Consider the following 23,751-nt stretch of genomic DNA (forward strand, 5'->3'; position numbering starts at 1 on the left):
GCGATTTGGTTGTCTGCTTCAGTTTTAGTAGATAGAAAGGACAGGACCGCCTACCGTTCTTGGGCAATTCACACTTCACTCATTTGCAATTACTTTTAGAATACTTTCAAGACTATTACCATCATATTGTCATTATGTTAGCTGTTTCTAAGGGTAATAAATCAACTATAAAATGCTGCCAACACTGCCTCTAATCAATGACTTAAAGCTGTAAGAGATTTCATATTTTTGAGACAAAAAGTTGGCAGGCTAGGTACCCTGAAAGGGAGAAGCCTACCCTTTAAAACAGAGAACATATGCAACTTAACAGTAGTGTTTAATGGACTCTATGCTCCAAAGAGAGCAGGTCTTTACAAAAGAAGGATAAAATGAAATTATCTGAACTTCTAACTGTACCTAGAATCTCAGTTACTACAGTGACTTCATTTGGATCACCTTAGTGTCAGCAGTGTTTGAGCAAATATATCACAAAACCGTCTGCTAAAAATTAATCCATGAAAGTGTGATTACAGGGTCCAGAAATACTTCATGATTAAAAAACAAATCAGTACACAGCACTGCAATTTTCAGAATATACTAGGATCTGGTGTTCTTTATTTACATGGTCTTTAAGAGATTCAATACTTTTACGACTAACTAGTTCTCTTAATTTTATTTTGTGCAGACACAAATAAATACAAGTTTCAGATTTAAGGATTTCGGCTTCCCCTCACATAAGAACACATTCCAGGGGGGTAATCTTGTTTTATTTCCCAACTGCTAAAAATGGCATTTAGTAATAGACATAGCTCAGGAGAAAAGGCAGACATTACCTAAAAATAATCACTCAATTAAAATTATAAGACTTAACAGCTGGCTACTTACACCTTTTCCCCCGAAAAATAATAATCATGACAATAATAGCAATAATAATTGCTACCATTTACGGAGCTTTACTATGTTCCAGGCACTGTGCTAAGGGCTTAAAATGGATTATGCTATTTATCCTCATAAAGTCCTATGAGTACTACTGTTAGCTCAATTTCCAGAGAAGAAAATGAAGGCTTAGAGAAGTATCTTGTCTAAGACCACAGGGTTAGGAAGCAGTGGAGCCAAGACTGCAAGTCAGGCAGTCTGCGTTGGTACCTCTGCTCTTAACCACTCTGCTATAAGCTACAAGGACTCAAAAGAACCCAAATACCAGTCCCTGCCTTCCCAGATTTCTTTATAAAGTAGTGTTAAGAGTGTAAGATGTAAATGAGAAAGAACAAGGCCAAAAACACTCCCAGTGATCCCACTAATTCTGGGGAGGAAAAAAAAAACCCCAAACCCAAAAAGCCCTACACTGTTTGATGTTTCTTTCCTTAATCAAGGAAACAACCTTGCCATCAACATACAGCTCAGAGAAAGGCACGAAATAAAAAGTATCAACAAACAAAACAAATAAAATTTACTTACAGTATCATTAGGCTCACTTTGGACTAAATGAATACAGTATATCCCAGTGAAGAAATCAGTTAATTCCTGAGAAGTTAAAAACTTCAAGACAAACAATATATACACATGTAATATTTTATTTACTGACCTCTCTGAAACATGCCAAACTCGTATGGCTAATGGAACTTTCCATGGTAAACTGTTGCTCAACACGACAAATTCCTAACAAAAAAATATTTTAATGTAGGGAATCAACATGTGAATATTACATGTAGGTGGTAAAATCAGGTTACAAATATAAGATAAATATCAGATAATATACTTCCGGTTTAATGGAAAACATAACAGCTGTGAAAGTCAGTCATGTTTAACACTTTGGTTAAGTAGAGAGAAATGAGCAGGGGTATCACAGATGTAAGCAAAGATATAACAGTTCAAATCATCCTTAGCCCTTCTGAGAAACTATAGATGGGAAATATGTGGCAAATATTTCTGTGACATGGTGGCTTCAGGCCATCAGTGACCATTCTGTTCACGCATTTAAAGTAACTGCAGTTGGTTTTCAGCACTGAAAACTAGATTCAAAGTAAGTCTTTGTTCCACAAACCAATTGTTATGAATCCCTTATATTCAAAAATACAGTTTAGATCTGCAAAGTTTAAAGTAAAGCATACTTGTCTTCACAATTACTTTTAGATACAATTGAGACTACACTACCATAGACAATCAGGTATACTGCTGTGCACAGTTAATTCCAGTTACCATATTTTATATTTGTTAGTCATCAACAGCACAAATTTTATGCTCCAGAAGAAATATATCAATCCAGCAAAATGGTTACATTTAATTTTCTTTCAAAGACAGATTAAATTTAAGGAAGAATAGGCTTTTCTTGACTTCTCATTTTCAAATTACTGATACAAATCTGCAGAGAAATAATTATATATTTTTCCCAACATCAAATAATCTGCAAAAAGTTTCTAAGATAGAGGCATTTCTTGCTCAATTTCCAAAAATAAATAAAGGTTTTCTAACTGAAAGCATTTACATTCCTAGCTCTCTAAAGTAAACATTCAAAAACAAGATACAAAAACAATCTCTTGGCTTCAGAATAGCCCACTTCATTACATAAAGCACTTTCTGTCCCAACACTTTTTCAAACTCAAAAGATATTAGAACATGACAATCTTCATTTCAAACCATTCAGTCCGTTTCCATGGCAACACTGCGGGATTCCTTGGCTACCATAAGCCGCATTAGTTGACTGTGGAATTTCTCAATCTTCTTTACATCTTGAGCTTGGTCTGTTCTATACACCAAACACTGTCAGAAATTTTAAAAGTACACATTAGCTATGTAAAACTAGATTGTCGACAATGCAGCAAACGCATGACTGGGTAAAAATCTGAGAGTCCTTGCTACCATTGTTTTGCTCTATTCTCTCTGGAGGTCATACTAAGAAAAACTACACTCAAGTTTCCAAGTCCCCAGCAATTACATTCCTTATGTAATTTATAGTATTTTAAATGCCACTGCTGTAGATAAAAAACTCAGTGGACTCTATCAGAAGTTTCTCAAAAACGACCAGTTAAATAATATGTTAAATCCTGCTGTGGTCTGATGAGAACGCAAGGCCTGGAATTAGGTATTTTCTCCCTGGCATCTGGTCATAAATAATTGAGCTACATTGGAAAAGGCATAGAAAACTTAGGATCTCATCCCCTATCTGTGAAACTGTTGTGGGGGGAGGGGGAGATGATGACAATTTAAAAAGAAAATCTAGAATCCCTTGCTTACAGCTGGTCACCACCTAAATTAAACCAGATAAATCTGTCCAACCTTGATTTTCTGAAGGTATTCACAATTTTTACCAAACCAAATTCTTCCTTGCTATAAGTTAAATTCTTCATTAGAGAGAAACTTAAGATCTGCTTATGGTTCATAAAACCATTTGTTCCAGATTCTTCAAAAATATCAAATTTAAGTTGGCAGCTCTTTTCCTCATTTGTAATATAAGTCCATTTTTCTTTAACCCATCTTAAAGGTTCACATGAGTTTTAAACAATAGGAACTAATGATCCTGCAATAATATTCACCAACTTAAGTAATCTGGAGTTCAACCTCATCATGCCCAACTGATCTGAATTCACTCAGCCTTTAAATCACCTACTTAAAAAATTTTCATCCACGCATTGTACAAATTTGTATAATAATCTTATAAAAAGGCCATAATAATCTCCATCATTTCAATTTTAGTATACATGCTGTGGGAGAATATACATACCTTCTCACTACAGTACAACAGAAAAAGATTTTAGATCCATAGAAGACAATATTATAAATCAGTCACGGCATTAGAAAAAATGATGCACAAGTGGGATTATAAAAAAGTCAAAGCCATATGATGATAATAATAAATGAAGTCTAAGACTGAATTTTCTGAAAGAATTATTACCTATTAAAACAAATTAGTGAGGGAATATACAAACTTTTCTTTAGATGAGTCATTAGAAAATAGATTTTTACTGCTGGAGTTGATTCATACATTTACTATTTAGGAGGATGGGTTTGACTGCATCTGTGGTCCCTTCTAGATATGGACTAATTCTCAGTAGTTTTAAGAAAGGGAACAAAAGTATTTTTCATATTTAGATCTCATCACAGGAATCATCAACGCTAAACACAGTCCTTTCCAATACTGCCTACCATGGATCCTTAACCATGTTTAATCATTACCAGGGGTAAAAAGTCGTCACTTGAAGAGAAAGCCTTTTGTATTAAAATCAATTCTGCATTTTTTCCTATTTGTAAAACAGGACACACCAGTTTCTCCGCAGCAGATATATTTATCCACTCTGACAATCACAATTAAAATTTTTCTCGGTGTGGATGCTCAAGATTCAAGTATACATTTATTGAAATCTACTAAGCCGCAAGCTAATGCAAGGTACTTTCACATTCATATTTTACTTTCCACAACAGCCCAAATAGGGAAGCAGACGGTCACTACGGCACTTTCCAGATGAGGAAATGGAGGCCCAGAAAGCCAAACTTTTGGCCTGGACTTTTCCAAGGCTGAAACACTGGTAAACGGCTGAGCTAGGATTCAAATCTCTTGAATCTAAGTCAAGCATACTCCAGCTCAATTTACTCTTCCTTTTTCACATTTTCAGTTACTTCATCAAATTCAATCAGTTCTTGGAAGACATGGTAATCATTAAAAGATCTGACTTCATGCAACCCCACAATGAAGCTTTGAACACATATATATTTTAAAAGAATTAATCAATTAAGAAATGTTTACTAAGTTCCCTCTGGGTAAGACACCATGCTAGCCACTGGAAATACAAGTTAAAACTATTACTGATCTATCTCTATTGTCTTGAAGCTCACAACCTATTAAATAAAAGACCAATGTGATAAAACAATTGTGATACAGCACAAAGAGAGGCAAGAAGAAAAGCAAGAGATGAAGTAATCCTTCTGAGCTGAGTTTTGAAAGATAAGCAGCAGTCTTGCCACACTGGGGCGGGGGTGGGATTCAATATTGCAAAGATGGAAACGGAATGTCCAAAAGCACAGAGGCCTAAGACAGCATGGCATATCAAAGGAGCTCTGAAGTAACAGAGAAAAGACAGAGATTAGAAGGCATGTGAGGGTGGAGGTTACATTATGAGTGATGACGAGCCACTGGAGGTTTTCAAGCAGGCTAGTAACAATCAAATTTGCATTTTTAGAAATCAGTCCGGCAGAACAGGATGACTGGAGGATGAACAGGGAGCAGGGACACAGTTAAGAGGCTATTCTAACAGGCCCAGCAAGTGATGATGAGATCCTAAACTTAAGAGAGTAACAGTGAAGATGGAGAGCTCCCGACAGGAAATGAGATGAGAGCCTGAATCAATAATTCCCAAATGCCTAGGAAAGTGTACGGAACGCAGAGGATCAAAACACAAGTTTTTCAAAGGAAGGTACAGTGGACATGAGAGAGAGGGAAAGGAAGGGACCAAACGTGATCTGCAGGTAGATGACAGTGCAACCAAAGCTAGGAGACAGGAGGAGCCAGTTTGAGAAGAGAGGATGAGTTCCATTCTAGACAGGGTAATTTTGAGTAGTGACGTAAAGATGCTCACCTCGGAGCTCGTCAGGAAGTCAGAAAAAATATGAGCTAAATGTGCAAATTTGCAAATAGACATAGATACAGGCAGTACTGGACTTAATGACTGAATGGATTGCTCCAGAAGAAGTGGTATGAAAAGGCAACCAAGGACAGAATCCTGGAGAAAGCAATATTTACGGGGGCACATCAATGAAATAATTAGCAAAGAAGAAGGAAACAGAAACACAGACAAAAACAAGCTAAAATGGAGCACAGATGCTAAAACAATAACTTCCACCAGAGTGGTTTTCTGTATCAAAAGCAGCAGGGAGGGCAAATGAGATATGAACTGATGAGACTGTAGGGTGTGAAAATTAAGAGGCTGCTGCGGAGCTCTGAGGAAGGGCATTCAGTGGCATGCTGCCTGTAGGAACCAGGTGGCAGAGGCTGGAGGAATGAACGGGACGTGAGGAAGCGACATGAGTGAGCAGACAGGGAAGGAGAGAGAGATAACTATAAAGCCTGTAACTCGGGTTCAAATACCATCATTTACTTTTCACACGCCTATAGGGAAACCACCACCCCCTTACATCTAGTTTTGGTCTCTACATTCCTCTTGCTTATGGTCTGAAGAGAGCAATTTTTAAACTACACTTGACATACCGCATAAATGAAGCAACTTAAATAATTTCCCCAAGACCCTATAAAAGTAGCTTCTAGAATGAGGTTCTTGACTTTGGAATGAAATGCAAAATAAGCATCCTAATGGGTGATCTGCATAAATTCTATGTAAATGATTTCAAACAAGTGATTAACTCAAACAAATCTGAAAGTATTCAACAAATAAAAATGTATACTTACAACTAAATCATCTGTTACTTTAATACACAAACTCCCATCAGAATGCCTATATTTGAGAACCACACGTGCCTGAAATAAAAATATATATTTAGAAACAGTGAAATCAGAAGACATTTCTCATAAATAATTTAGTCTTCAGGTGGTAGTCTAAAAAGGATCCTTTTAGAATTGAGCCAAAGCATCTAAGGCACCTTTACTATAAACTTATCATTACTGAAATGAGGTAGAAAACAGCATTTTAGTTCATTCCTATTGCTATAATTTATTTTTTAAAAGACTTAAAAAAAAAGTTGGATATTTTATTTGCAGCCAGTTTGAAGAGAAGTAATGAAAATTCCCAAAATACATCCACATTCAGGGAATGTCTGTGAGACTCTTATGGTAGTTTGGCATTTCTTGCCAGTAAGAATACAGAAGCAGCTGTAAGAATACAGGGGATCACAGCATGCCACCTCAGAGTATGCCACTTTGGCATAAGGATGGTTTTGAGTTGAAGGTGTTAGCTCTCTGCCCTTTCTGGCTAAAAGCAGGACTTAAATTAACCTTTGTAAAGGTGACATAAATTTCCCATTTTAAAGGTGTTCCCCTCACCCTCACCGGTAAGAGGTAGAGAAGGGCTCTTACCTGCCTGACAAACTTTACTAAACAAGCCCTATTTATAGCACATTTCCCAGTCACCTTCCCCCAACTTACCCCTCCCAGAAGCCTCAAACCCCTTTTCCTTTGTCCAGCCTCTTTTCCACACTTTATCACCCTTTGTTAAGATGGTATATAGACCCCAAAGTCTAACAGCCTCAAGCCACATTTTCTTATGAACTCCCATGCTTATGTATGTAATTATGTTTTTTTCCCCTTCTCTTGTTAATCTGCCTTTTGTCAGCTGAATTGGCAGGGCCCCAGCTATAACACCTAAGAGGGTAAAGGAGAAAGTTCTTTGTCCCCTACAATACCCACACACCTAGCCACAGAGGAATGACAGGAAAAGCAGGGAGAAAAAATAGCAGAAATGGCTAGTTAAGTCCAAATCCATTCCTTAGGAAATAGTATTGCAGTCGCAGTTCATACTCTCCACTTTCCCGGGGCTCTCAGGAGGTGAATTCAGACTATTCAATCATGATGGCACAACATGATGCCTTATTAGATAAAAGCAGAATTCTGCCTTGGAAAAAGGTATCCATCAACAACTTTTCCAAATCTAGAATAGATTTTGAGGGCCATGTTACACAATACTTTCCGTATTCAGTATTTCTGTTGTTCATTATTCTACAGTTAGGTAGCCAAGACAATGATTTAGATATTAGCATATTCCAGTAGAAGAAGACATTTCCCAATAGAGTTTACAACTTCCATGAACACTATTTTTATTTCTTTAAATGATGAATTCAAAACAGTGCATTGCAGCAGTCAGTTTTTTGCTAAGCACTATAAATCACTCTTGTTTAGCTAGCTGTTTTAAAAAGTGCTAAATATGTACAAGCCAAAACAGGAACATAATTTTAAAATGGTTACAACGTAGCACCTAAAGCCTCGAGACAACTCTGGAAACTAAATGCAAAGAGCCACAGAGCTGTAACCCACAGCTCTTCCCACTATGCACTCTGCTCTCTCGGGACTGCAAACAACAGTCACACTGACCTACGAGATGCGCCTTAGTGAGGGAGGAAAGGGAACTCACCAAGCACTGAAGTAGATATAAATAATAACAACTAGGTTACTTATCTTTAGACTGATTCTATTATTGAGCTATTAAAGTCAATTTTACATATTTAAAAAAATTCAGTTCTCCAGAAACAAAAAGAAATTGAAACTTAAAATGTACTAAGCATGACAACTACGAAAAGTTTTAACTCTCAGTTAAATAAATACTCACTGGCTTCGTTAGGAGAAACGAGAGTTAAAAGGTCTATGGTACCATAAGAGGGTCCATTTTGTAACTTAGAGGGCAATTAAGTTACCACATCAGGTGTCAAGAAGAGAGAAAAAGAAATCAAGCTTCTTGCTCTCTTAGGAACTTTGAATTCCACCAACCAAAATAACCAAAACACAAGACAGCATGAATTAAGTCCTATAAAGGTAAACACAGGTAAAATACTAAAAGAGAAAACAAGTAATTTAGATTGGGGGAAAGGTAAGGAAAAAGCCTTCAGGAAGGTGACTCGGGAAATGTATTTTTTTCTTTGAAGGAAGAAGGCTGGAGAAGGCTGAAGAAGCAGTCTGAATGAAGATGTGATGACTTCTGCAGCTTCCTGCGACTAGAGATGAGGATGGTGAAAATGGTGGGAGACAAAGCTAGAAAGACTGGAGAGAGGGTCAGACTGTGGACCAGGAGCCTGCACTTCAACCAGCAATCAATGAAGAACTAGGAAACTGAGCGAAATCAATGTCTCTGTTTTAGAGTGTGGCGGCATGAGAGTAAGGGAGGGAGTAAAAAGGCAGACAGACCAAATAAGAGGTTAATACACGGTCCAGCAGTAATACCATCCCCAATTAGAGTGATGCAAGAGAGAATGGGGAAAGGTGATGGGCATAACCATCAGGTTCAATGTGCTGGGGAGGGAAGACAGAGAATTCCGTAAAACAGATTCCAAAGAGATCTGACAAAGTGTCTTTTCTCCTTTAGTCCTGGCAGTATGGACTGGTAGAAACAGCATGAACTTGGAGTTCAGAAACCTGGGTTCGAATTTTCGCTTAACCTCCTAGAGACTAGATAAATCATTTTATGTAGCTGAGATTGTTTACTCATCTACCTCAAGGGGTTGTCTTAATTGTTCACATAAATTATACACATAAATATATGTAAAATGCCTGTCACACAGAAGACACTCAATAAAAGTATTAGTAAATCTCCCTTTCCTCACTCATGCCCTCACCTCCCTATATAAATCAGAGTCAAAAACCAGTAGAAGGCCATCATGACGAGGCAGAAGCTTTTAGGCCACTGGAATTTTCTGATTGGGTAAAGAGCTGAAAGGTTCTTCCTCTCCTGCCTATTTTAGACATGATAAGTTCACAGCAATCCTCTGTAATTACATTTTATTTTCGTTTTCCCTACCACTACCACATGTGAATTTGTATATTCTTTACTATCTTTCCAAATACTTTTAGTTTACACTGTGGATGCTTCCGGACAAAAATCCTGTATTGTTCTCCTGGTACATTGCTTGAATGAAGAAACAAATGGCCCTATGAACAAGGAAAGTCAATTAAATGCAGGAGCCAGAAATCATGTCACAAAGTATTCACTTTCAAAAATATCTAACTCATTTCATCATTTATTATTATACCAATTTTATTGTAGAGAATACAACTAATGTTTTACAGCTTCTTGTTCCTTATCTAGATCTAAAAAGTTAGCAGTATTTTTAATTAACAAGGAGCTGCTTCAAACAATTTTTACATGACAGTAAAATAAAAACTCGAGAGGAAGAAAAACCAAAACCTGAATGCTAAATTCTCATCACTTGGACGACTTCGCTTTTTAATAAAAAGCTAACTTTCGGTATCCACTTATTATAATCTTCGTGGAGGCCATGAATGAATTCCAGGGATCCACGAGCCCCCTAAAATTGTTTGCAAACGTTTATGTCTCAGTGCATTTTTCTGAACAAACGGTGCAAGCATTTTTATATTCTCAAAAAGGCACTGATTTCCAAAAGATTGAGAACCACTATGTTAAGGGGCGTGGATGCCTCCAAATTAGGGTCTTTCAAGAACGTCCCGGCGGTGGCAGAAAACCATCACCGTTTTATGTCACACTTTAAGAAACCTTTACACCCTGGTATGACGAGTCAAGGGCACCAAGACAACTAAGAGACAGGAGGCCGAAACTGCAGGGGGAGGAGTCCTGCCCTCAGAGACACGTAACCCAACCAAAGACACAAGAGGAGCTCAGGGATTGGGGGCGGGGGGTGGCAAACTGCAGAGCTGCTTCGGGCCCCGAAACGACCCTGACTTTGCTCATTTCAGGGCCTCATCGAGCCGCTAATCAGAGAGGAGACAGTAAAAACAATCAGACTTGGCGGGGTCCGTCTCTGCTCACTCCCAGCACCTCCTAGGGTGCCAGAGAAGCTCCGGAGGCCGAGCGGACGGCAGGGAAGACATCTTGACCCGGAGGTGGGGACAGAGGCAGCGGCCCCGCCGGCGATTTACCTTCATCGGGTCGGCGAGGTAGAGTTTCTCGGCCGCGCGACTGAACTCCTCCCAGGTCTGGTACTGCGGCATGGTGGGCCCGGCCGGGATGGAGACGGAGCCAAGGCCGGGACCGGAGGCAGCACGACGCGGCAGCAACCTTCCGCCCTCCGACGGCCACCAACCGAGGCAGGGCCCAGGCGCCCAAAGATGGTGCCGCCTCCTCGCGCCAACGCCTCGTCCCATTGGACGGCCCGGAACGCCCTCGCCCAATGGGAAGGAGGGATGTTGCCAGGAGGGGGCGGAGCCCCGAGCGTGTGGCTCTGGGAGCGGGCCCAGAGCAGTCGAGAGCAGGGAGATGGATGGGGGTCGCCATAGCGCCCCCTCTAGGACTGGAGGCGCGGCGGAGGTGGGGGGCGCTCCGTCCCGCAGTCCTTTGGGCTGAACTGCAATGGTGAAGCCCAGGTTCCTTCAACAAGGATTGAGCAGCTCAGTGATAAGTGCTGGAGATACAAGAATGGAGATGACAGGGTCCAGCTGTCACACCTACAGCCTAGTAAAAATGGGGGGAGACATAAACACAAGAGTGCAACCGAAAACGTTATATGATAGACATTTATGTCTGGTCGGCAGAACACAAAGGAGAATGATGACTTGTGGGTCGTGGGGAGGCTAATAGTGATGGCACAGGCTAAATCTCCATAAACACGGTGGATGTTCAACAGGTGGGCAAGGAGGGCAGGATATCTAGGCCACTTTAGATCTGTGGCGTATTTAATGTGACAGGTGTTTAGGGTGTAGGGAAAGAGAAGAAGCAAGGGAAGAAGTCATAACACCACTTATGCCAGGATAAGAAATTTGAACTTTGTTCGCCAGGCAATGGGGTGACATAGAAGGGTATCTTTGTGTGTGTGTGTGAGGAAGACTAGCCCTGAACTAACATCTGATGCCAATCCTCCTCTTTTTGCTGAGGAAGACTGGCCCTGGGCTAACATCCGTGCCCATCTTCCTCTACTTTATATGGGACGCTGCTACAGCATGGCTTGACAAGCAGTGCGACGGTCCAAGCCAGGATCTGAACCTGCAAACCCCGGGCCACCAAAGCAGAGAGCGTGAACTTAACTGCTGGGCCACCAGGCCAGCCCCAAAGGGTATCTTTCCTTAATCAACTTTATTAAGGTGTATTTTATGTACAATAAAACACACCGGATTTAAACGTACAGGTTGATGCATTTGACAAATGTCTAAATATATATACACCTACTGAGTATACGCAATGCCACAATGAAGATATAGAATATTTCTTCATCTCCAGAAAGTTCTATCATGCTTTTTTATGTTCAGTTGCACCACCCCAACCCCTGCCCCCCCCCAGTCACTGACCTCCTTTCCGCTACTATAGATTAGCTTTTCCTGTCCATTGAAGGCCTTTCAGCAGATTTGCATTTTTTAGGGCTCCAGCTGCACACCAAGACTGAATGAAGGGGTGCAAGCCTGGAGGCAGGGAGACCTCTTAAGATCCTCGTGCAATAACACAGGCATAAGAGACATGGATCTGAATTAAGGCGCTAGCTTAGGAATGGAGAGGAGGATACAAACTGAGATTTACTTGGTGAGTGATGTGGTGTATGCAGGAGAGGAAGGAGTAGAATGACTCCCAGACCAGTGGAGGTAGTGGTGCCATTGATGGATACATGGGAAAAGGAAGAAGAACAGGTTTGGGGGAGATTGGGGAAGACAATGAGTTCAGTTCTGGACTGGATAAGCTTGAAGTTTCTTCGGGACATCCAGCTGGAGATGTTTGGTAGCTTAGCTGCGTATCTCTATTCAAAGCTCAAGGAGTGTTATGAAGTAAGAGTCATCAGCAGATAGGTCTTTCTTTTTTTTTTTTGGTTGTGGAAGATTGTCCCTGAGCTAACATCTGTGCCAGTCTTCCTCCATTTTCTATGTGGGACGCCACCACAGCACGGCTTGACCGAACCTGTGAACCCTGGGCCACTGAAGTGGAGCATGCAAACTTAACCACCATGCCACCGGGCCAGCCCCCAGCAGATAGGTCTTTTGAGCCTTCCTGGGGAGAGGACAGAGCATAAGAAGAGAAGACTGAGGACAAACGCTGGGAAACAGCCACATGTACAAAGTGTTAGAGAGAGGGAACAGAGTCCACTAAGGAGGCAGAGAAGAAATTATCAGAGAGATAAAAGGAAACCAGGAGTGTCTGGGAAGTGAGGGGAGGAGAGGGTTTTGAGGAGGAAGCAGTCAGTGGTGTCAGATGGCAGATCGGGTGCAAGGTCAAAGAGAACTGAAATGAGTCAATTGATTGTAGTCATTGGCAGGTCACTGGTTTCCTCCGCCAGAGGAGCCTCACTCAGACTGGGGTTTGGGTGGAACTGACTGAAAGAGGCTGAAAAGTGAAGGCAGTTGCTTTATATTCTTTTTTTTTTTTTTTTTTTTTGTGAGGAAATTGGCTCTGAGCTATCATCTGTTGCCAATCTTCCTCTTTTTGCTTGAGGAAGATTGTCCCTGAGCTAACATCTGTGCCAATCTTCCTCTATTTTGTATGTGGGATGCCTGCCACAGTATGGCTTCATGAGTCGTGCGTAGGTCCGCGCCCGGGATCCGAACCTGCAAACCCCCGGCTGACAAGGTGGAATGTGCAAACTTAACCACTATGCCACCAGGCCGGCCCCTTTATAGTCCTTTTTACAAGAGCTCAACTGTGAGCAGAAGAGGAGATAAGAAGATGGTAAAGAAACATTGAAGACATTGGTAAAGAAAGAGTGTTATTTTTTAAGATGGAGAGATTTTGTGCCTGTTTATAACTTTCAGAGAAAGGATCCTAAGAGATGGAGAGATTAAAACACAAGAGGAAGAGGAAAGCAGGATCTCAGAGGAAACGTGAAGGGGAGAACCTTAGGCACAGATGTGGGGAAAGAAGAGAAGGTTCACCATTGCCTTTCAGGTGGTGGAGGAAGAGGTGGGTGAGGATATAGGTGAGTAGATATGAGGGCAAGAAGGTAAATTTTCTTTGCCTTCTAACAGGCAAGGCCATCTTCTAAGATAGGAGAGCAAGAAAGGGTTTGGAGCCTTGAGATGATTTGGAAATGCCATTATGAGAAATAAGTAAGGAAGCCGACTAGAAACTCAAAAAAAAAACAGTACGTCAAGCAGAGTTGAAGGCCCCCCTGGAATTGGGGATAATACTTTGGGAGTAGCCCCAATGTGCACGTTCTGGGGTCTATCTCCAGCACCACTCAGAAGCCTGGGTCTTGGAATGGAAGAGGCAGATAGTAGGCTTTTGTAGGGTACATGAGGCAGAAGGACAAGGGGACAAAAATGTTGAAGGTACCGGCATGAGGGTGGTTGAAGTGACAAACCATGTGATCTGGGCTAGATAGGTGGGCGGTTAATTGAGTCAAAAAAGAGAGGTTAATCGACCAGGGCTCAAGGATATCTGAAGGTAATATAATAGGAAGGAGGAACTGAAGTTATGGGTAGATGAGATATTGGGGTTTAACATTTCGGAGGCGCAATAGTTCCTGGTGAGGCTGGGTTGTCCACACTAGTATTAAAGTCACTTACGAGTCAGAAAGGGAATAGGATGAAGAAGAAGGCTATGAATCAGGGGCCCAAATCCTCAGTTAATGAGAATGGGGTGGGGGAGCCATAAAGAACAGAAGTGAGAGGCAGAGAGGGCAGAGTCAGGAAGAACGACCCACGGCGGGGGGGGGGGGGCGGTGGTGGATGGGATTTTGCCTGAAGGTGAAAACATTGAAAGTTAAGACAATGACAACTTTGCCTTCTGTCACAATGAGGAACCTAAGAGATCAATTCAATTCAATTCAATTCAATTCAGCAAAACATATATCAAGACTTACCCTGGGCAAGCACCAGGAGCAGTGCCAGGCATTGGAGACCCAGCAGTGAACAAGACAGACCTTGTCCCTGCCTCAGAGAGATCACAGCTTAGCAGGGAGGGTGACCATAAAGAAATGATTTCCATTGTGAGGGTTCCCATCACTGTGAGTTCCAGCATCCCAGAGCTTAGCCCAGCCCCAGCCCCTAAAGAAAGAGAAATCAAGATGAGCAAGAATTTAGGGGAACGGCCCTTGATCATTCAAATGTCCTCAGCTACACTCGGATGCATTCTTTAAACTAGGTTAATCTTTCCAGCTGTGGAGAAACGGCTTCCGAAAAGCGATCAGAGGGGGCCCTTTATAAATTGCTCACACATGCACAGTGTCAGAAAAAGAAAAATTCCTTTCATTCCCAGTCAAGAAGAGCAGGGCCTCTGCACCCTTTGTGGTTATCCTTTTGGCTTCATTTTTAATATTTCATTTGAGCATTAAAACAACTCTGCGAGGGTGGACCATGAGCCCTTATCACAGTTCTGAAAATCTGAAGAGCTCTGGAAAACAAAAGTATCTTGGTAACGCATTTCATGGAAAACTTGACCTGACCTCTTGTAAAGTTGTTTGTAGTCTGTATTTGTCCCACTTGGTGTGTTTGATTACAGAGTGGAGTCCGGTCTCTGCTGGTGGTATGGTGCAGTATAAGGCACGTGCACCACATTACCTTTCCAGAATCCAATAAGCTGTGAATTCCAAAACACGTGTAGCCCCAAGGATTTCAGATATGGGATTATGGACCTGCGCCACTCTCCTTTATAGGTGATAAAGAACCAAGTCTGAGAAAGAAATTATACTAAACAGATCAGCACTGGACTTTGCTCTCCATTGTCCACCAAATGGCAAGCCAGCAGATGTTAATCACAACGGGAAGTGGTATGATTAATTTTGATTTTTAGAGAATGTACCTAGTGGCAATGGGGAAGCTGGATTGGTGGAGCAGAGCCTGGGGGCAAGGTCAAATCCGAAAGCCTTTGTTCTCTCGCCTGCATTGGGTGCCTCCTGTGATTGTTTTCGTGTTCTTGCCTCCCATTCAACCCCATTCCCACCAGTGTCTTCCACTCCATCCACCCCCCAACTGCAGCTGCTTTCGCGAGGTCACCAACTGCCTTCACGGGGCACTGCTGACCTTCATATTGCCCGGTCCAGCAGACAGCTCTCCATCCTTTCTTGACTAGATTATTCAGCTGCATTTGAGGCCACTGGCCACCCCTTCGTCCTTAAAACTTCCCAGGCCCTTGGCTTTTGGACCCCATTCTTCCTCGTTGCTCCTTCTACCTTTCTGGCTTTTCCTGCTCTGGCTCTGTCCTGGCCTCCTCTGCCCTCCCTGGTCCTTCAGCACTGGGTTCCGAGGTACCAGACTTTGGTTTCACCCTCTATAGTTCTTCCTGGGCCGTACGTACTCTGGATTTTCATTTCCACCGCCATGCTGTGCCACTCTTGGGTTTCTGCTTAGCCCAGACTTCTCTGAACTTCAGCTTCAGATATCCAAATGCCTGCCAGGCCCTGGGCTCACCCCAGAGTTCAATTTGGGGAGATGAAAACAATTTCTCAGCAAATTGAAGCAATCTGTAAGCAATAAGTGCGATGCCTCCTTTTTTACTTATTTTACTGTTGCCATTGGCAAATTCTTAGCTGCTCATATATCATATTTGACTGCCAGGAATTAAAAAACTAGGCATTGCAGACCTTTTATGGGCCAGTCATTGTACTGGGCCAAGCGCTTATAAGCGAATGAGGTCGGGGCAGAGATAATAAGGCAAATTCACAAATACCTATAATTGAAGACAGAAAATGTGAACTTTGTGGACAAAAAAATCCACCAGATTTGGCAGCACGTGTTTCCTTTCCCTTTCCTTTTTCTCTTCCCAAAGGAGGGAGGTTTTGTTGTTGCTGTTTTTAAGGTAGAAAGAAATGACTGTTTGAATTCTTCTGCTTGAAGCTTTTTGTCCCTTATGGTTTTCCTTAGTTGTCTGGTAAAACTGTCGGCGCCATAGCTATTCTAGACTAAGAACAGGTGTAGGTTCTTACATGGATTCTTACATTAATAATCATCATAATGGTCCGCCGTGCTGCTGGCCTGCCGGGAACTGTGTGTCTTTATGTTGATTTTCTCGCATTAAGTATTGATGGAGCCCACTACGTGCCAAGTGTCCCAGAAGCCGCTGTTCCTCTCGTGCCTTCCCAGGTTTCACGGATTCAATGCAAAGCCGTCGGGGTGAAACAAACCTGGTAGGAGAAGCCAACCAAGAAACCGGTCTGCCCGGTAGTTGTGTCCAGAATGGGGAGGGAAGGAAACCCAAGGGTGTCCTGACGTGGCTGCAGGTCTGGGGCAGCGTTGGCCCGGTGTCCAGTGGAGGGCAGTGGTGTGCAGACAGTCAGTCACAGGGAGACGTGCCCCTGAGGGCCGGCTTCAGCCTTTCCTGAAGGAAATGGTCCCCCATGGAGCACACACCCCAAGCCTAGCTAGGGAAGGTGTTGGTGCGTTCTCAACATTTCCTTTCCGGAGACAGCCTCAGCTCTTATTTGATTGCCAGGAACTTCCAATCCAGGTTAATTCATTAATGACTTATTGAGCACCTCTTCCGAGTCAGTCACCCTCCCGGGTGCGCTACAGTGAAAACAAAGATGTGCACAGGAAGCTGACATGCTAATGAGAGCAGAGGAGGGTGCGGGGGTAAGGCGAGTTCACAAATGATCAAAACTGAAGGCAGAAATAAGCATGTATGGAGCACCTACCGCAACAGGGCACAGCACACTGGGGATTCGAGCGGGTCTAAGCATTCCCTGTCCCCCCAGATTTGGGGGCGGTCAGAAGGTAAAGACAAGACGATATAAGGTGTGACTGGATGAAGTTCTTCCTCATGTGTCTGTGGGAGCGGCCCAGAGCTGACCCCCAGGGACCTTCTGTGATCAGAAGCCCTGGAGCTGCCTAGGAACAGTAAGGACTACCTGGGTGTATGTGTGTGTGTGTGTCTGTGTGTGTGTGCAAAGGCGCAGATAGAAGTCACCCTAAGAAACAAAGGCCCTTCTGGGAACCACGCTGAAGGGGGCTCGGAGATCAAAGACCATTCACACCCTCTTGCCACCCCTACCGACACAAGCATCCCCCAGGTGCCTCTCAGAGTTCCGGGAGACTGTCTCTCGCTGTGCTGGTGGCACGCCACTCCAAGAATGCTGACGTTGCCATACTTTGGGCAGGCAACGATCCCTTTAAGGTGAAACAGATTGAAGCAGAAGGAACACACCTCAAAAAACAACAGAGGAAAAAAAGCCTTGTTTTTTTCCAAGGGTGTTGAGAAAGAACAGGCTCCGATTGATCCTTGGGGATCAGAAAGGCCACCCTTAATGCTGCCTCCTCCGGGGGAAGCTGGGTCAGGCCAGGTCAGATGCTGCCCAACCCAGCAGCTCGCTGTTCTAGAGACCAGAGGCCAAAGGCAGGGGGGGGGGGGGGGCAGAGAGATGCGAGGCTCCTGGCTTGTCAGTTTCATCTGAAACTGATTAAAATGAAATGCAAACCCAAGTAGCTGGGAAGAAAAGGTCAGAATTTTACCCCCTCCTGCTCCCCTCCCTCCTGTGCACGCTGCTCTCTGGCGTGAGTCCCGTCACTGCTCGGATTTCTCCTTCACCGGGGCAGCCCCGCGCTGCCCATAAACCCCAGAGAATGGCCCCATTGTAGATGAGACAAACCAAAATAGCAGTATCTTCTGTTCTCTGTTGGGGAGATTCACTGAAAACCCCAAAGTCCCAGATGTGGACGACAATGGAAGTTGTTGTTGCAAATTAGTGATCCTGGAGCAGATGAGAGGCAGGTAGTCGGAAAACAGCCAGTGTGGTGGGAGAGAGAACAATTACACAGTCACTCCATTAACCCAATTAACAATCCCTGGCAGGAATTCTGTTAATCACTAAAGCAGCACTGTGGGGAAGGTGGGAAAAGGGGACACCCCACGGATGGGGGTGATGAGAGACTGGGGGATGAAGAGGGGATTGCTGCTGGGACAAAAGGGCTGAGGATAAAGCTTGAGTTATTTCTAGGCTGGTAAATGTTATTTTTATCATTTTTGAAATGTTCTGGATTTTTTTTAACCATGCCCCAGAGCATTTGGATGAATGGTGTTTGCATTAATTAATAAATCAGATGACATCTCCACTCAGCCGCGGGCTCTGCTCTGGAAACTCTCCGGGTGGCCTAGGAAGTGGTGACTGTGGACTCTTGATTGATCATAGCTGTCATGTCCTCAGTCATTCAGTCCAACAAGTCAATCAGCACACCCTGAGCATCTACCTGGTGCTCACTGGGGTTTTGTGAGGGGAGGGGGGCGGACACAGCACGAAGAACGCAATGTCTGTATGCACAACTAGCTATAATAAGCAGTGTTTACAATCAAGGCACAAAATTCTGCTGAGCAGAGAACGGATAGGTTAATTGGGGGCAGCAATCAGAAAAAGCTGCCCGGGGGCGCTAGATCTTGATGATAAAGGTCAGATTATGACAGACGGCATGGTCAGGCTTTCGGATACCGTGTGAGGATGTGGGCAAAGACACAGAGGCAAGCTTTTAGGGAGCAGATGCAGCTCTTTCCCGGGGAGGCTGGGGTACCTGGAGTATGGTGACCTTGGCCACAGAGGTGCCTAGAATGACTGGTTGGGAAAGAGGGCATTGGAGTGGGCAGTGACCACTGGAAACATGATGAGGAAGGTCCTCCCACCCCCCCATCTTGACTTTATTTTTTTTAGAGGCCACGGGGTAAGGGACTGGCCTGGGAGCTTCGTGTGGCCACCTGGGGCTGTGGGAACCAGGACACTGATAACCACGGCCGTCATAGCAGTAAGTAAGGGGAGAAAGGGAATACCGCCAAGCTGAGCACACCGGGTGGCTGTGGGAGGACAGATGAAGATCAGCCCAGTCCCGGGGGAAATAATGACTGCTTAGGTGCCTGTCCAGTCTCCTTCCCCACTCAGCCCTGGGAGCCATTGTCCCCCAGCTCCCGCAGGCTCTCACTCCATTGTCCCTCTCTGCACACGTCATTATCCTCTCACCCAATTTCTCTGCTTTGCTCTTACTCCCTTCTCACCTTATCCAGCCTTCCAGCCTCTGTGAAAGGGAAAAATAGTAAAACATACAAAGCTTTTGTTTTCAGGACAAAGATGAGGTGTTCTGTGTCTCAGCCGGGTGTGTCTGGTTGCTCAAGCTCCGGCTAAGCTTCGCTACCCATTCTGGTCTGACTTCAGGAAGCGGGGCTGGGAGGGCAGGCACTGAGCCTTGTGACCAAATACCTCCAACAGGACCGTGCGACAGTCCTGCTCAGTAAATATTTTCTCATGGCCAGCATGAGACGCGTGGAGAAACTGGCCCCCACTGGAGTGCTTACGAAAACATTGTTCTTTTATCACTGACCAGTGGCATTTCTGTATTCCCAGAGATATTGTCTCAGGCACGTGACTTGAGAGCTATGGAACTGTCATATGATAGGGGTCAGGGCTGGGAAACATGTCCATCCTGGCTCCTGGGGCTCCTTTCTTCTGAGTGCGGGTCACCAACACCCTCATGGGCACGGCCTTCCTTCTTCCATTCCAGTGTGAAACCACCAGGCTCCCAGCAGGCCCTCCCTCCCTCCGCACAGGCTGGGACCGTGTTTGTGCGTGAACTGATGGGTATCCTATACCCCCTCTGCACCCAACCACACAATACCCGCCTGTTCTCTGAGCAACAGCCCAAAGGCACTTTAGCTTCTTCTCAGGTTTCATAACTGCCCAGCGAGTACACCTGGTCCTTCCCCTGGGACTGCAAGGTTGGAGGCCGAGTAGATGGCCGCCTGGTTTCCCCCACTCCCTGCTCGTGCCAGGCTAGGCCCCTGAGGCCACAGGGCATTTGGAAGCTGACTCACTATTGTGCAAGTCAGAGAGCGCCTCGGCCACTGGGGATGTCCTTCAGGAGTGAGCTGCCTCTTGTTCCAGGCAGGAGGAGACTAACAGGTCTCAGGCTCACCCTCGGCCAGAGGTAGGACAGCGACTTTAGGAGTTCAGGAAGTGTGGATCAGCAGCGGTGTGGTGCCCGGAGAGCTTCCCAGGTCTCCTTGAGAGCCCCTGGTGCATCTCGCAGCAATGCTCAGCTGGGAGGCCCAGGCTCAGCTCTTAGCAAGCCCGGACAGAAATGGCCGCGGAGCTCACCCTGACCTGAGAGCTCCCACTACAAGCCCCAACAGGCCTGTAAAAGGCCTCCGCACTTCCTGGCTTGGGGGTGGCAGTTAGGGCAAGTGGCTGTTGATTGCCGTTGTGTCATTTTCTGGTGCAGTTCCAGGCGGCAGCGCCACCGTCTCTCCTCCGTCCAGATGTGGAGGCCAGGGGGGCTGCTTTGAAGCTCCCGCCATTGAACTCCCGCGCCCTGTCTTGGTGTTGGGAAGCCTGACAGCTGCTCTGGGCCGGCCAAGCCTGCCCCTCGCTGACTTGGGGCTTTTTGGATCAGGGTGTCGGGAAAGCAGAGTTTTGGCAAGAGCCTTGGCAGCTGCTGCCAGGAGGAGGCTGAAGGGAGATAATTAGACCTGGTAATTGGTTTGCTTTTACTTTTTTACAGGCAACAGTGACTACAGCTGAGAGAAGAAGACAGAGAAGAAAGTTGTCCTCCAGGACCAAGGCTCAACTCCCAATTCTAGGAGAGGATTCTGGCCCCCAACCAGTTTAGCATTTCCTGTCACATCTTGCCTGGCGCATCTGTCTGGCTGTGACATGGTTCTTTGCACCCCATGCTGCCCCCAACACAGCAGTGTAGCTTTACCATACCTCTCTCCATGCTCACCATGTCCATGCTAAGCCGGGGACTAGGCATCTTAAGACTCTGAATCCAAGGGTAACCTTTAGATGGAGTTACCCAACTCTGGCTACTCCAAGAAGAGAATCTGTGGGGCCTCTTGCAAAGGACTTCATTAAAGTCTTTTATTTCTGGGCAGAGCTGACTCATCATTTCCCCCCAGATAAGTTTGCTCTCTGGGCTGTTTCCAGGCCCCCATCCCTCCAGTTGGCCGTTTCTCCAGACCAGATGGCTCATATTAGATCTCAATTTGCAACTTGCCACCCTTTGTGGGCACATGTTCTGGATCTGTCCCAACCTGAGCAGCTGATTCACTGGGATGTTCTGGGAAGTCCTCGCTGTTTGATTCCACCTCAGCACATCAGCATAGACGCTGCGGGTCAGATGTCCAGTGTTTGTGGGGAGTGTATTGATTCTAAGCCCAGCCATAGACGTGTAATCCTGGGAGACTGAAGTCGGACCTCAGGCTGGGTCCCCCGGAGCCCTGCATCGGGTCCTTGGGAGCTGGTACTGCCTTGGGGAGGGCTGGTTACTCCAAGTCCATCAGAAGATGGAGTAGGTTGGAATCAATGATCTGTTTTGCGGCTGTTTACTATCTTAGGTAAAAGCAGAGGAAAGAATTCATGACCAGCTTGAGCTCTGAGAGGTTTAAACAGGATGGCCTTCCTCTGGCTTCTCTCCTCTCCAGTTATCCGTGCCTTCATTCAGTAGAGAGTTATTGACATACACTGTGTGCCAGACATGGCGCTTAGGGCTCAAGAATGGGGATAAAAAGACAGTTCTTCCTTCACGGGACTTGCTGACTAATGTCTGAGATAGGCAGGCGCTTACAAGAAAGTGAGAGCTGATGTCACGCAGAGATCAAGGGCCCGGGCTCCTATTCCTGCTCTGCCGCTTACAAGCGTGTGACTTGAGGCAAATCACGTAACCACTGCGCGCATCAGTTTTCTCATCTGTAGAATGAGAATAATGATGACACCACCTTAGTGGTTCATGAGGATTAAATTAGTTAACAGAGTTAAAGTGCTTAGAACTCTGTCAGGAATAGTGAGGTTGGTACACATTTGAGATATTGTAAAAGATATTGTAGCATTCGCAGGACTAATTGGATGAAAGTCTTAAGAGGAAGGAAGGGGTCATGTATAAATCCCAGGATTCTGGGCTCTGGACATACAGACAGACGTACAGTGGCTGGGAAAGCTGTATTTGAATCTAGGGTCCACTACAGTATATGTATTTAATCTTGAATAATTATGGCCTTGGTTCATTCCTTTGTAAAGTGGAGATAATAATATCTTCCCTTCCAACCTCATTGGGAGAAAGGAAGAGAAGCCAACATTTGAATCTACTGTGAACCACACACAGTTTTATTCTGAGGATTGAGAGAAATAACATATTTAAAATGTGTGTATATTTTTAAAAAAATACATTGTTGAGCCAGCCCTGATGGTCTAGTTGTTAAAGTTTGGGGCGCTTTGCCTCAGCAGCCCAGGTTCATTTCCCAGTGGCAGAACCACACCACTTGTCTGTCAGTAGCCATGCTGTGGTGGAGGCTCAAATAGAAGAACTAGAAGGACTTTCAACTAAAATATATACAACTATGTGCTGGGGTTTGGGGGAGGAATAAAAGAGAGAGAGAGGAAGATTGGCAACAGATGTTAGCTCAGAGCAAACCTTTCCCAGCAAAAAAAAAAATATATATATATATATACACATATGGTAAACTGTAGAGTACAACACACAGGGTCATTGGGATTTTCTCTCTACTTTTTCCCGCCCCCGTGGCCAATAGCACGGATAACTGAGAGATGACAGAGAAGCTGACTTTAATAATAGCAGGTCCTCCTGTGCTACTGTTTTGCTTCCACGTGACTCACCCCATTTCTGTGCTATTTAGTTTCTGATTACTACAGCCTTGTGACCCCACAGGGGGCTGGTGATATCCTCAGAAGGAGGAGCTGGGGGCACCAAGAAGCATAGTGAGAACTGCTGAGCTTCTAAGAGGAAAAGTTTCAGGGATGATGTGATCTGATGGGTTGAGCACAAACATTCCCCGGCGCAGACCCAGGTCCCTCCAGGTCCTGGAGGGGCTGAGCTTCCAGCTCGTAGGAGCTTGTCAGTGTCTCAGGGCTTCACAGAGCAGGAGCTTGTCAATGGAGGTGGGTGAGGAGGACTCACCTCCTTTGACAAGGGGAGAGGCCAGACCAGGGGGCGGGGGGGGGGGGGGAAAGCGTCAGCCTCGCTGTTTGCTCATCAAGAGCTGCCTTCACATGTCCCAGAGAGACTTTTTGGCAAGGTCTCAGAGCTCGCCACCAAGATTGCAGGCCGGCTGGCCTGGCAACGTGTGGGGGAGGGGGAGTGTGCTGCAGATCGAGCAGCATTCAGGCCTGTTGGGAACCTGGCCAACACTAACGGGATTACCATCCGCTGCCCCGCTATCTGCCAGGAAGTTGTGAAATGAAATTTCAAGGACCCTGCCACAGAGAGCCAGAGAGTTCGTGGGATGACTCGGCTGGAAGCAAGAATCC

At 44.8% G+C, this 23,751-nt stretch overlaps 1 protein-coding gene and 1 long non-coding RNA gene across 2 annotated transcripts; one reads left to right on the forward strand and one right to left on the reverse strand.

The window, feature by feature from the left end:
- Positions 1-1,537: 1,537 nt before the first annotated feature.
- On the reverse strand, positions 1,538-10,697 carry SRP9 (signal recognition particle 9). Its single transcript, XM_058533616.1, has 3 exons — positions 10,526-10,697; positions 6,377-6,445; positions 1,538-2,739 (listed from the first exon to the last, which is right to left on the reverse strand). The coding sequence occupies exons 1-3, from the start codon at positions 10,595-10,597 to the stop codon at positions 2,620-2,622; spliced, it is 261 nt and encodes an 86-aa protein (XP_058389599.1). The 5' UTR covers positions 10,598-10,697; the 3' UTR covers positions 1,538-2,619.
- A 5,801-nt stretch (positions 10,698-16,498) lies between these two features.
- On the forward strand, positions 16,499-21,353 carry LOC131399579 (uncharacterized). The gene is made up of 3 exons (XR_009217160.1): positions 16,499-16,644; positions 19,153-19,243; positions 20,990-21,353. It is a non-coding gene; the product is annotated as an uncharacterized LOC131399579 (long non-coding RNA).
- The last annotated feature ends 2,398 nt before the right edge of the window (positions 21,354-23,751 follow it).

Source organism: Diceros bicornis, chromosome 38 (assembly GCF_020826845.1).
Source record: "Diceros bicornis minor isolate mBicDic1 chromosome 38, mDicBic1.mat.cur, whole genome shotgun sequence".
Taxonomy (NCBI): Eukaryota; Metazoa; Chordata; class Mammalia; order Perissodactyla; family Rhinocerotidae; genus Diceros; species Diceros bicornis.

Coding starts and splice junctions, on each gene's coding strand:
- SRP9 (XM_058533616.1), bottom strand. CDS start 10,597: ATGCCGCAGTACCAGACCTGGGAGGAGTTCAGTCGCGCGGCCGAGAAA. Junction 6,446..10,525: donor ACCTCGCCGACCCGATGAAG/GTAAATCGCCGG, acceptor TTTTTATTTCAG/GCACGTGTGGTTCTCAAATA. Junction 2,740..6,376: donor AAGTAACAGATGATTTAGTT/GTAAGTATACAT, acceptor AATTTCTGACAG/TGTTTGGTGTATAGAACAGA.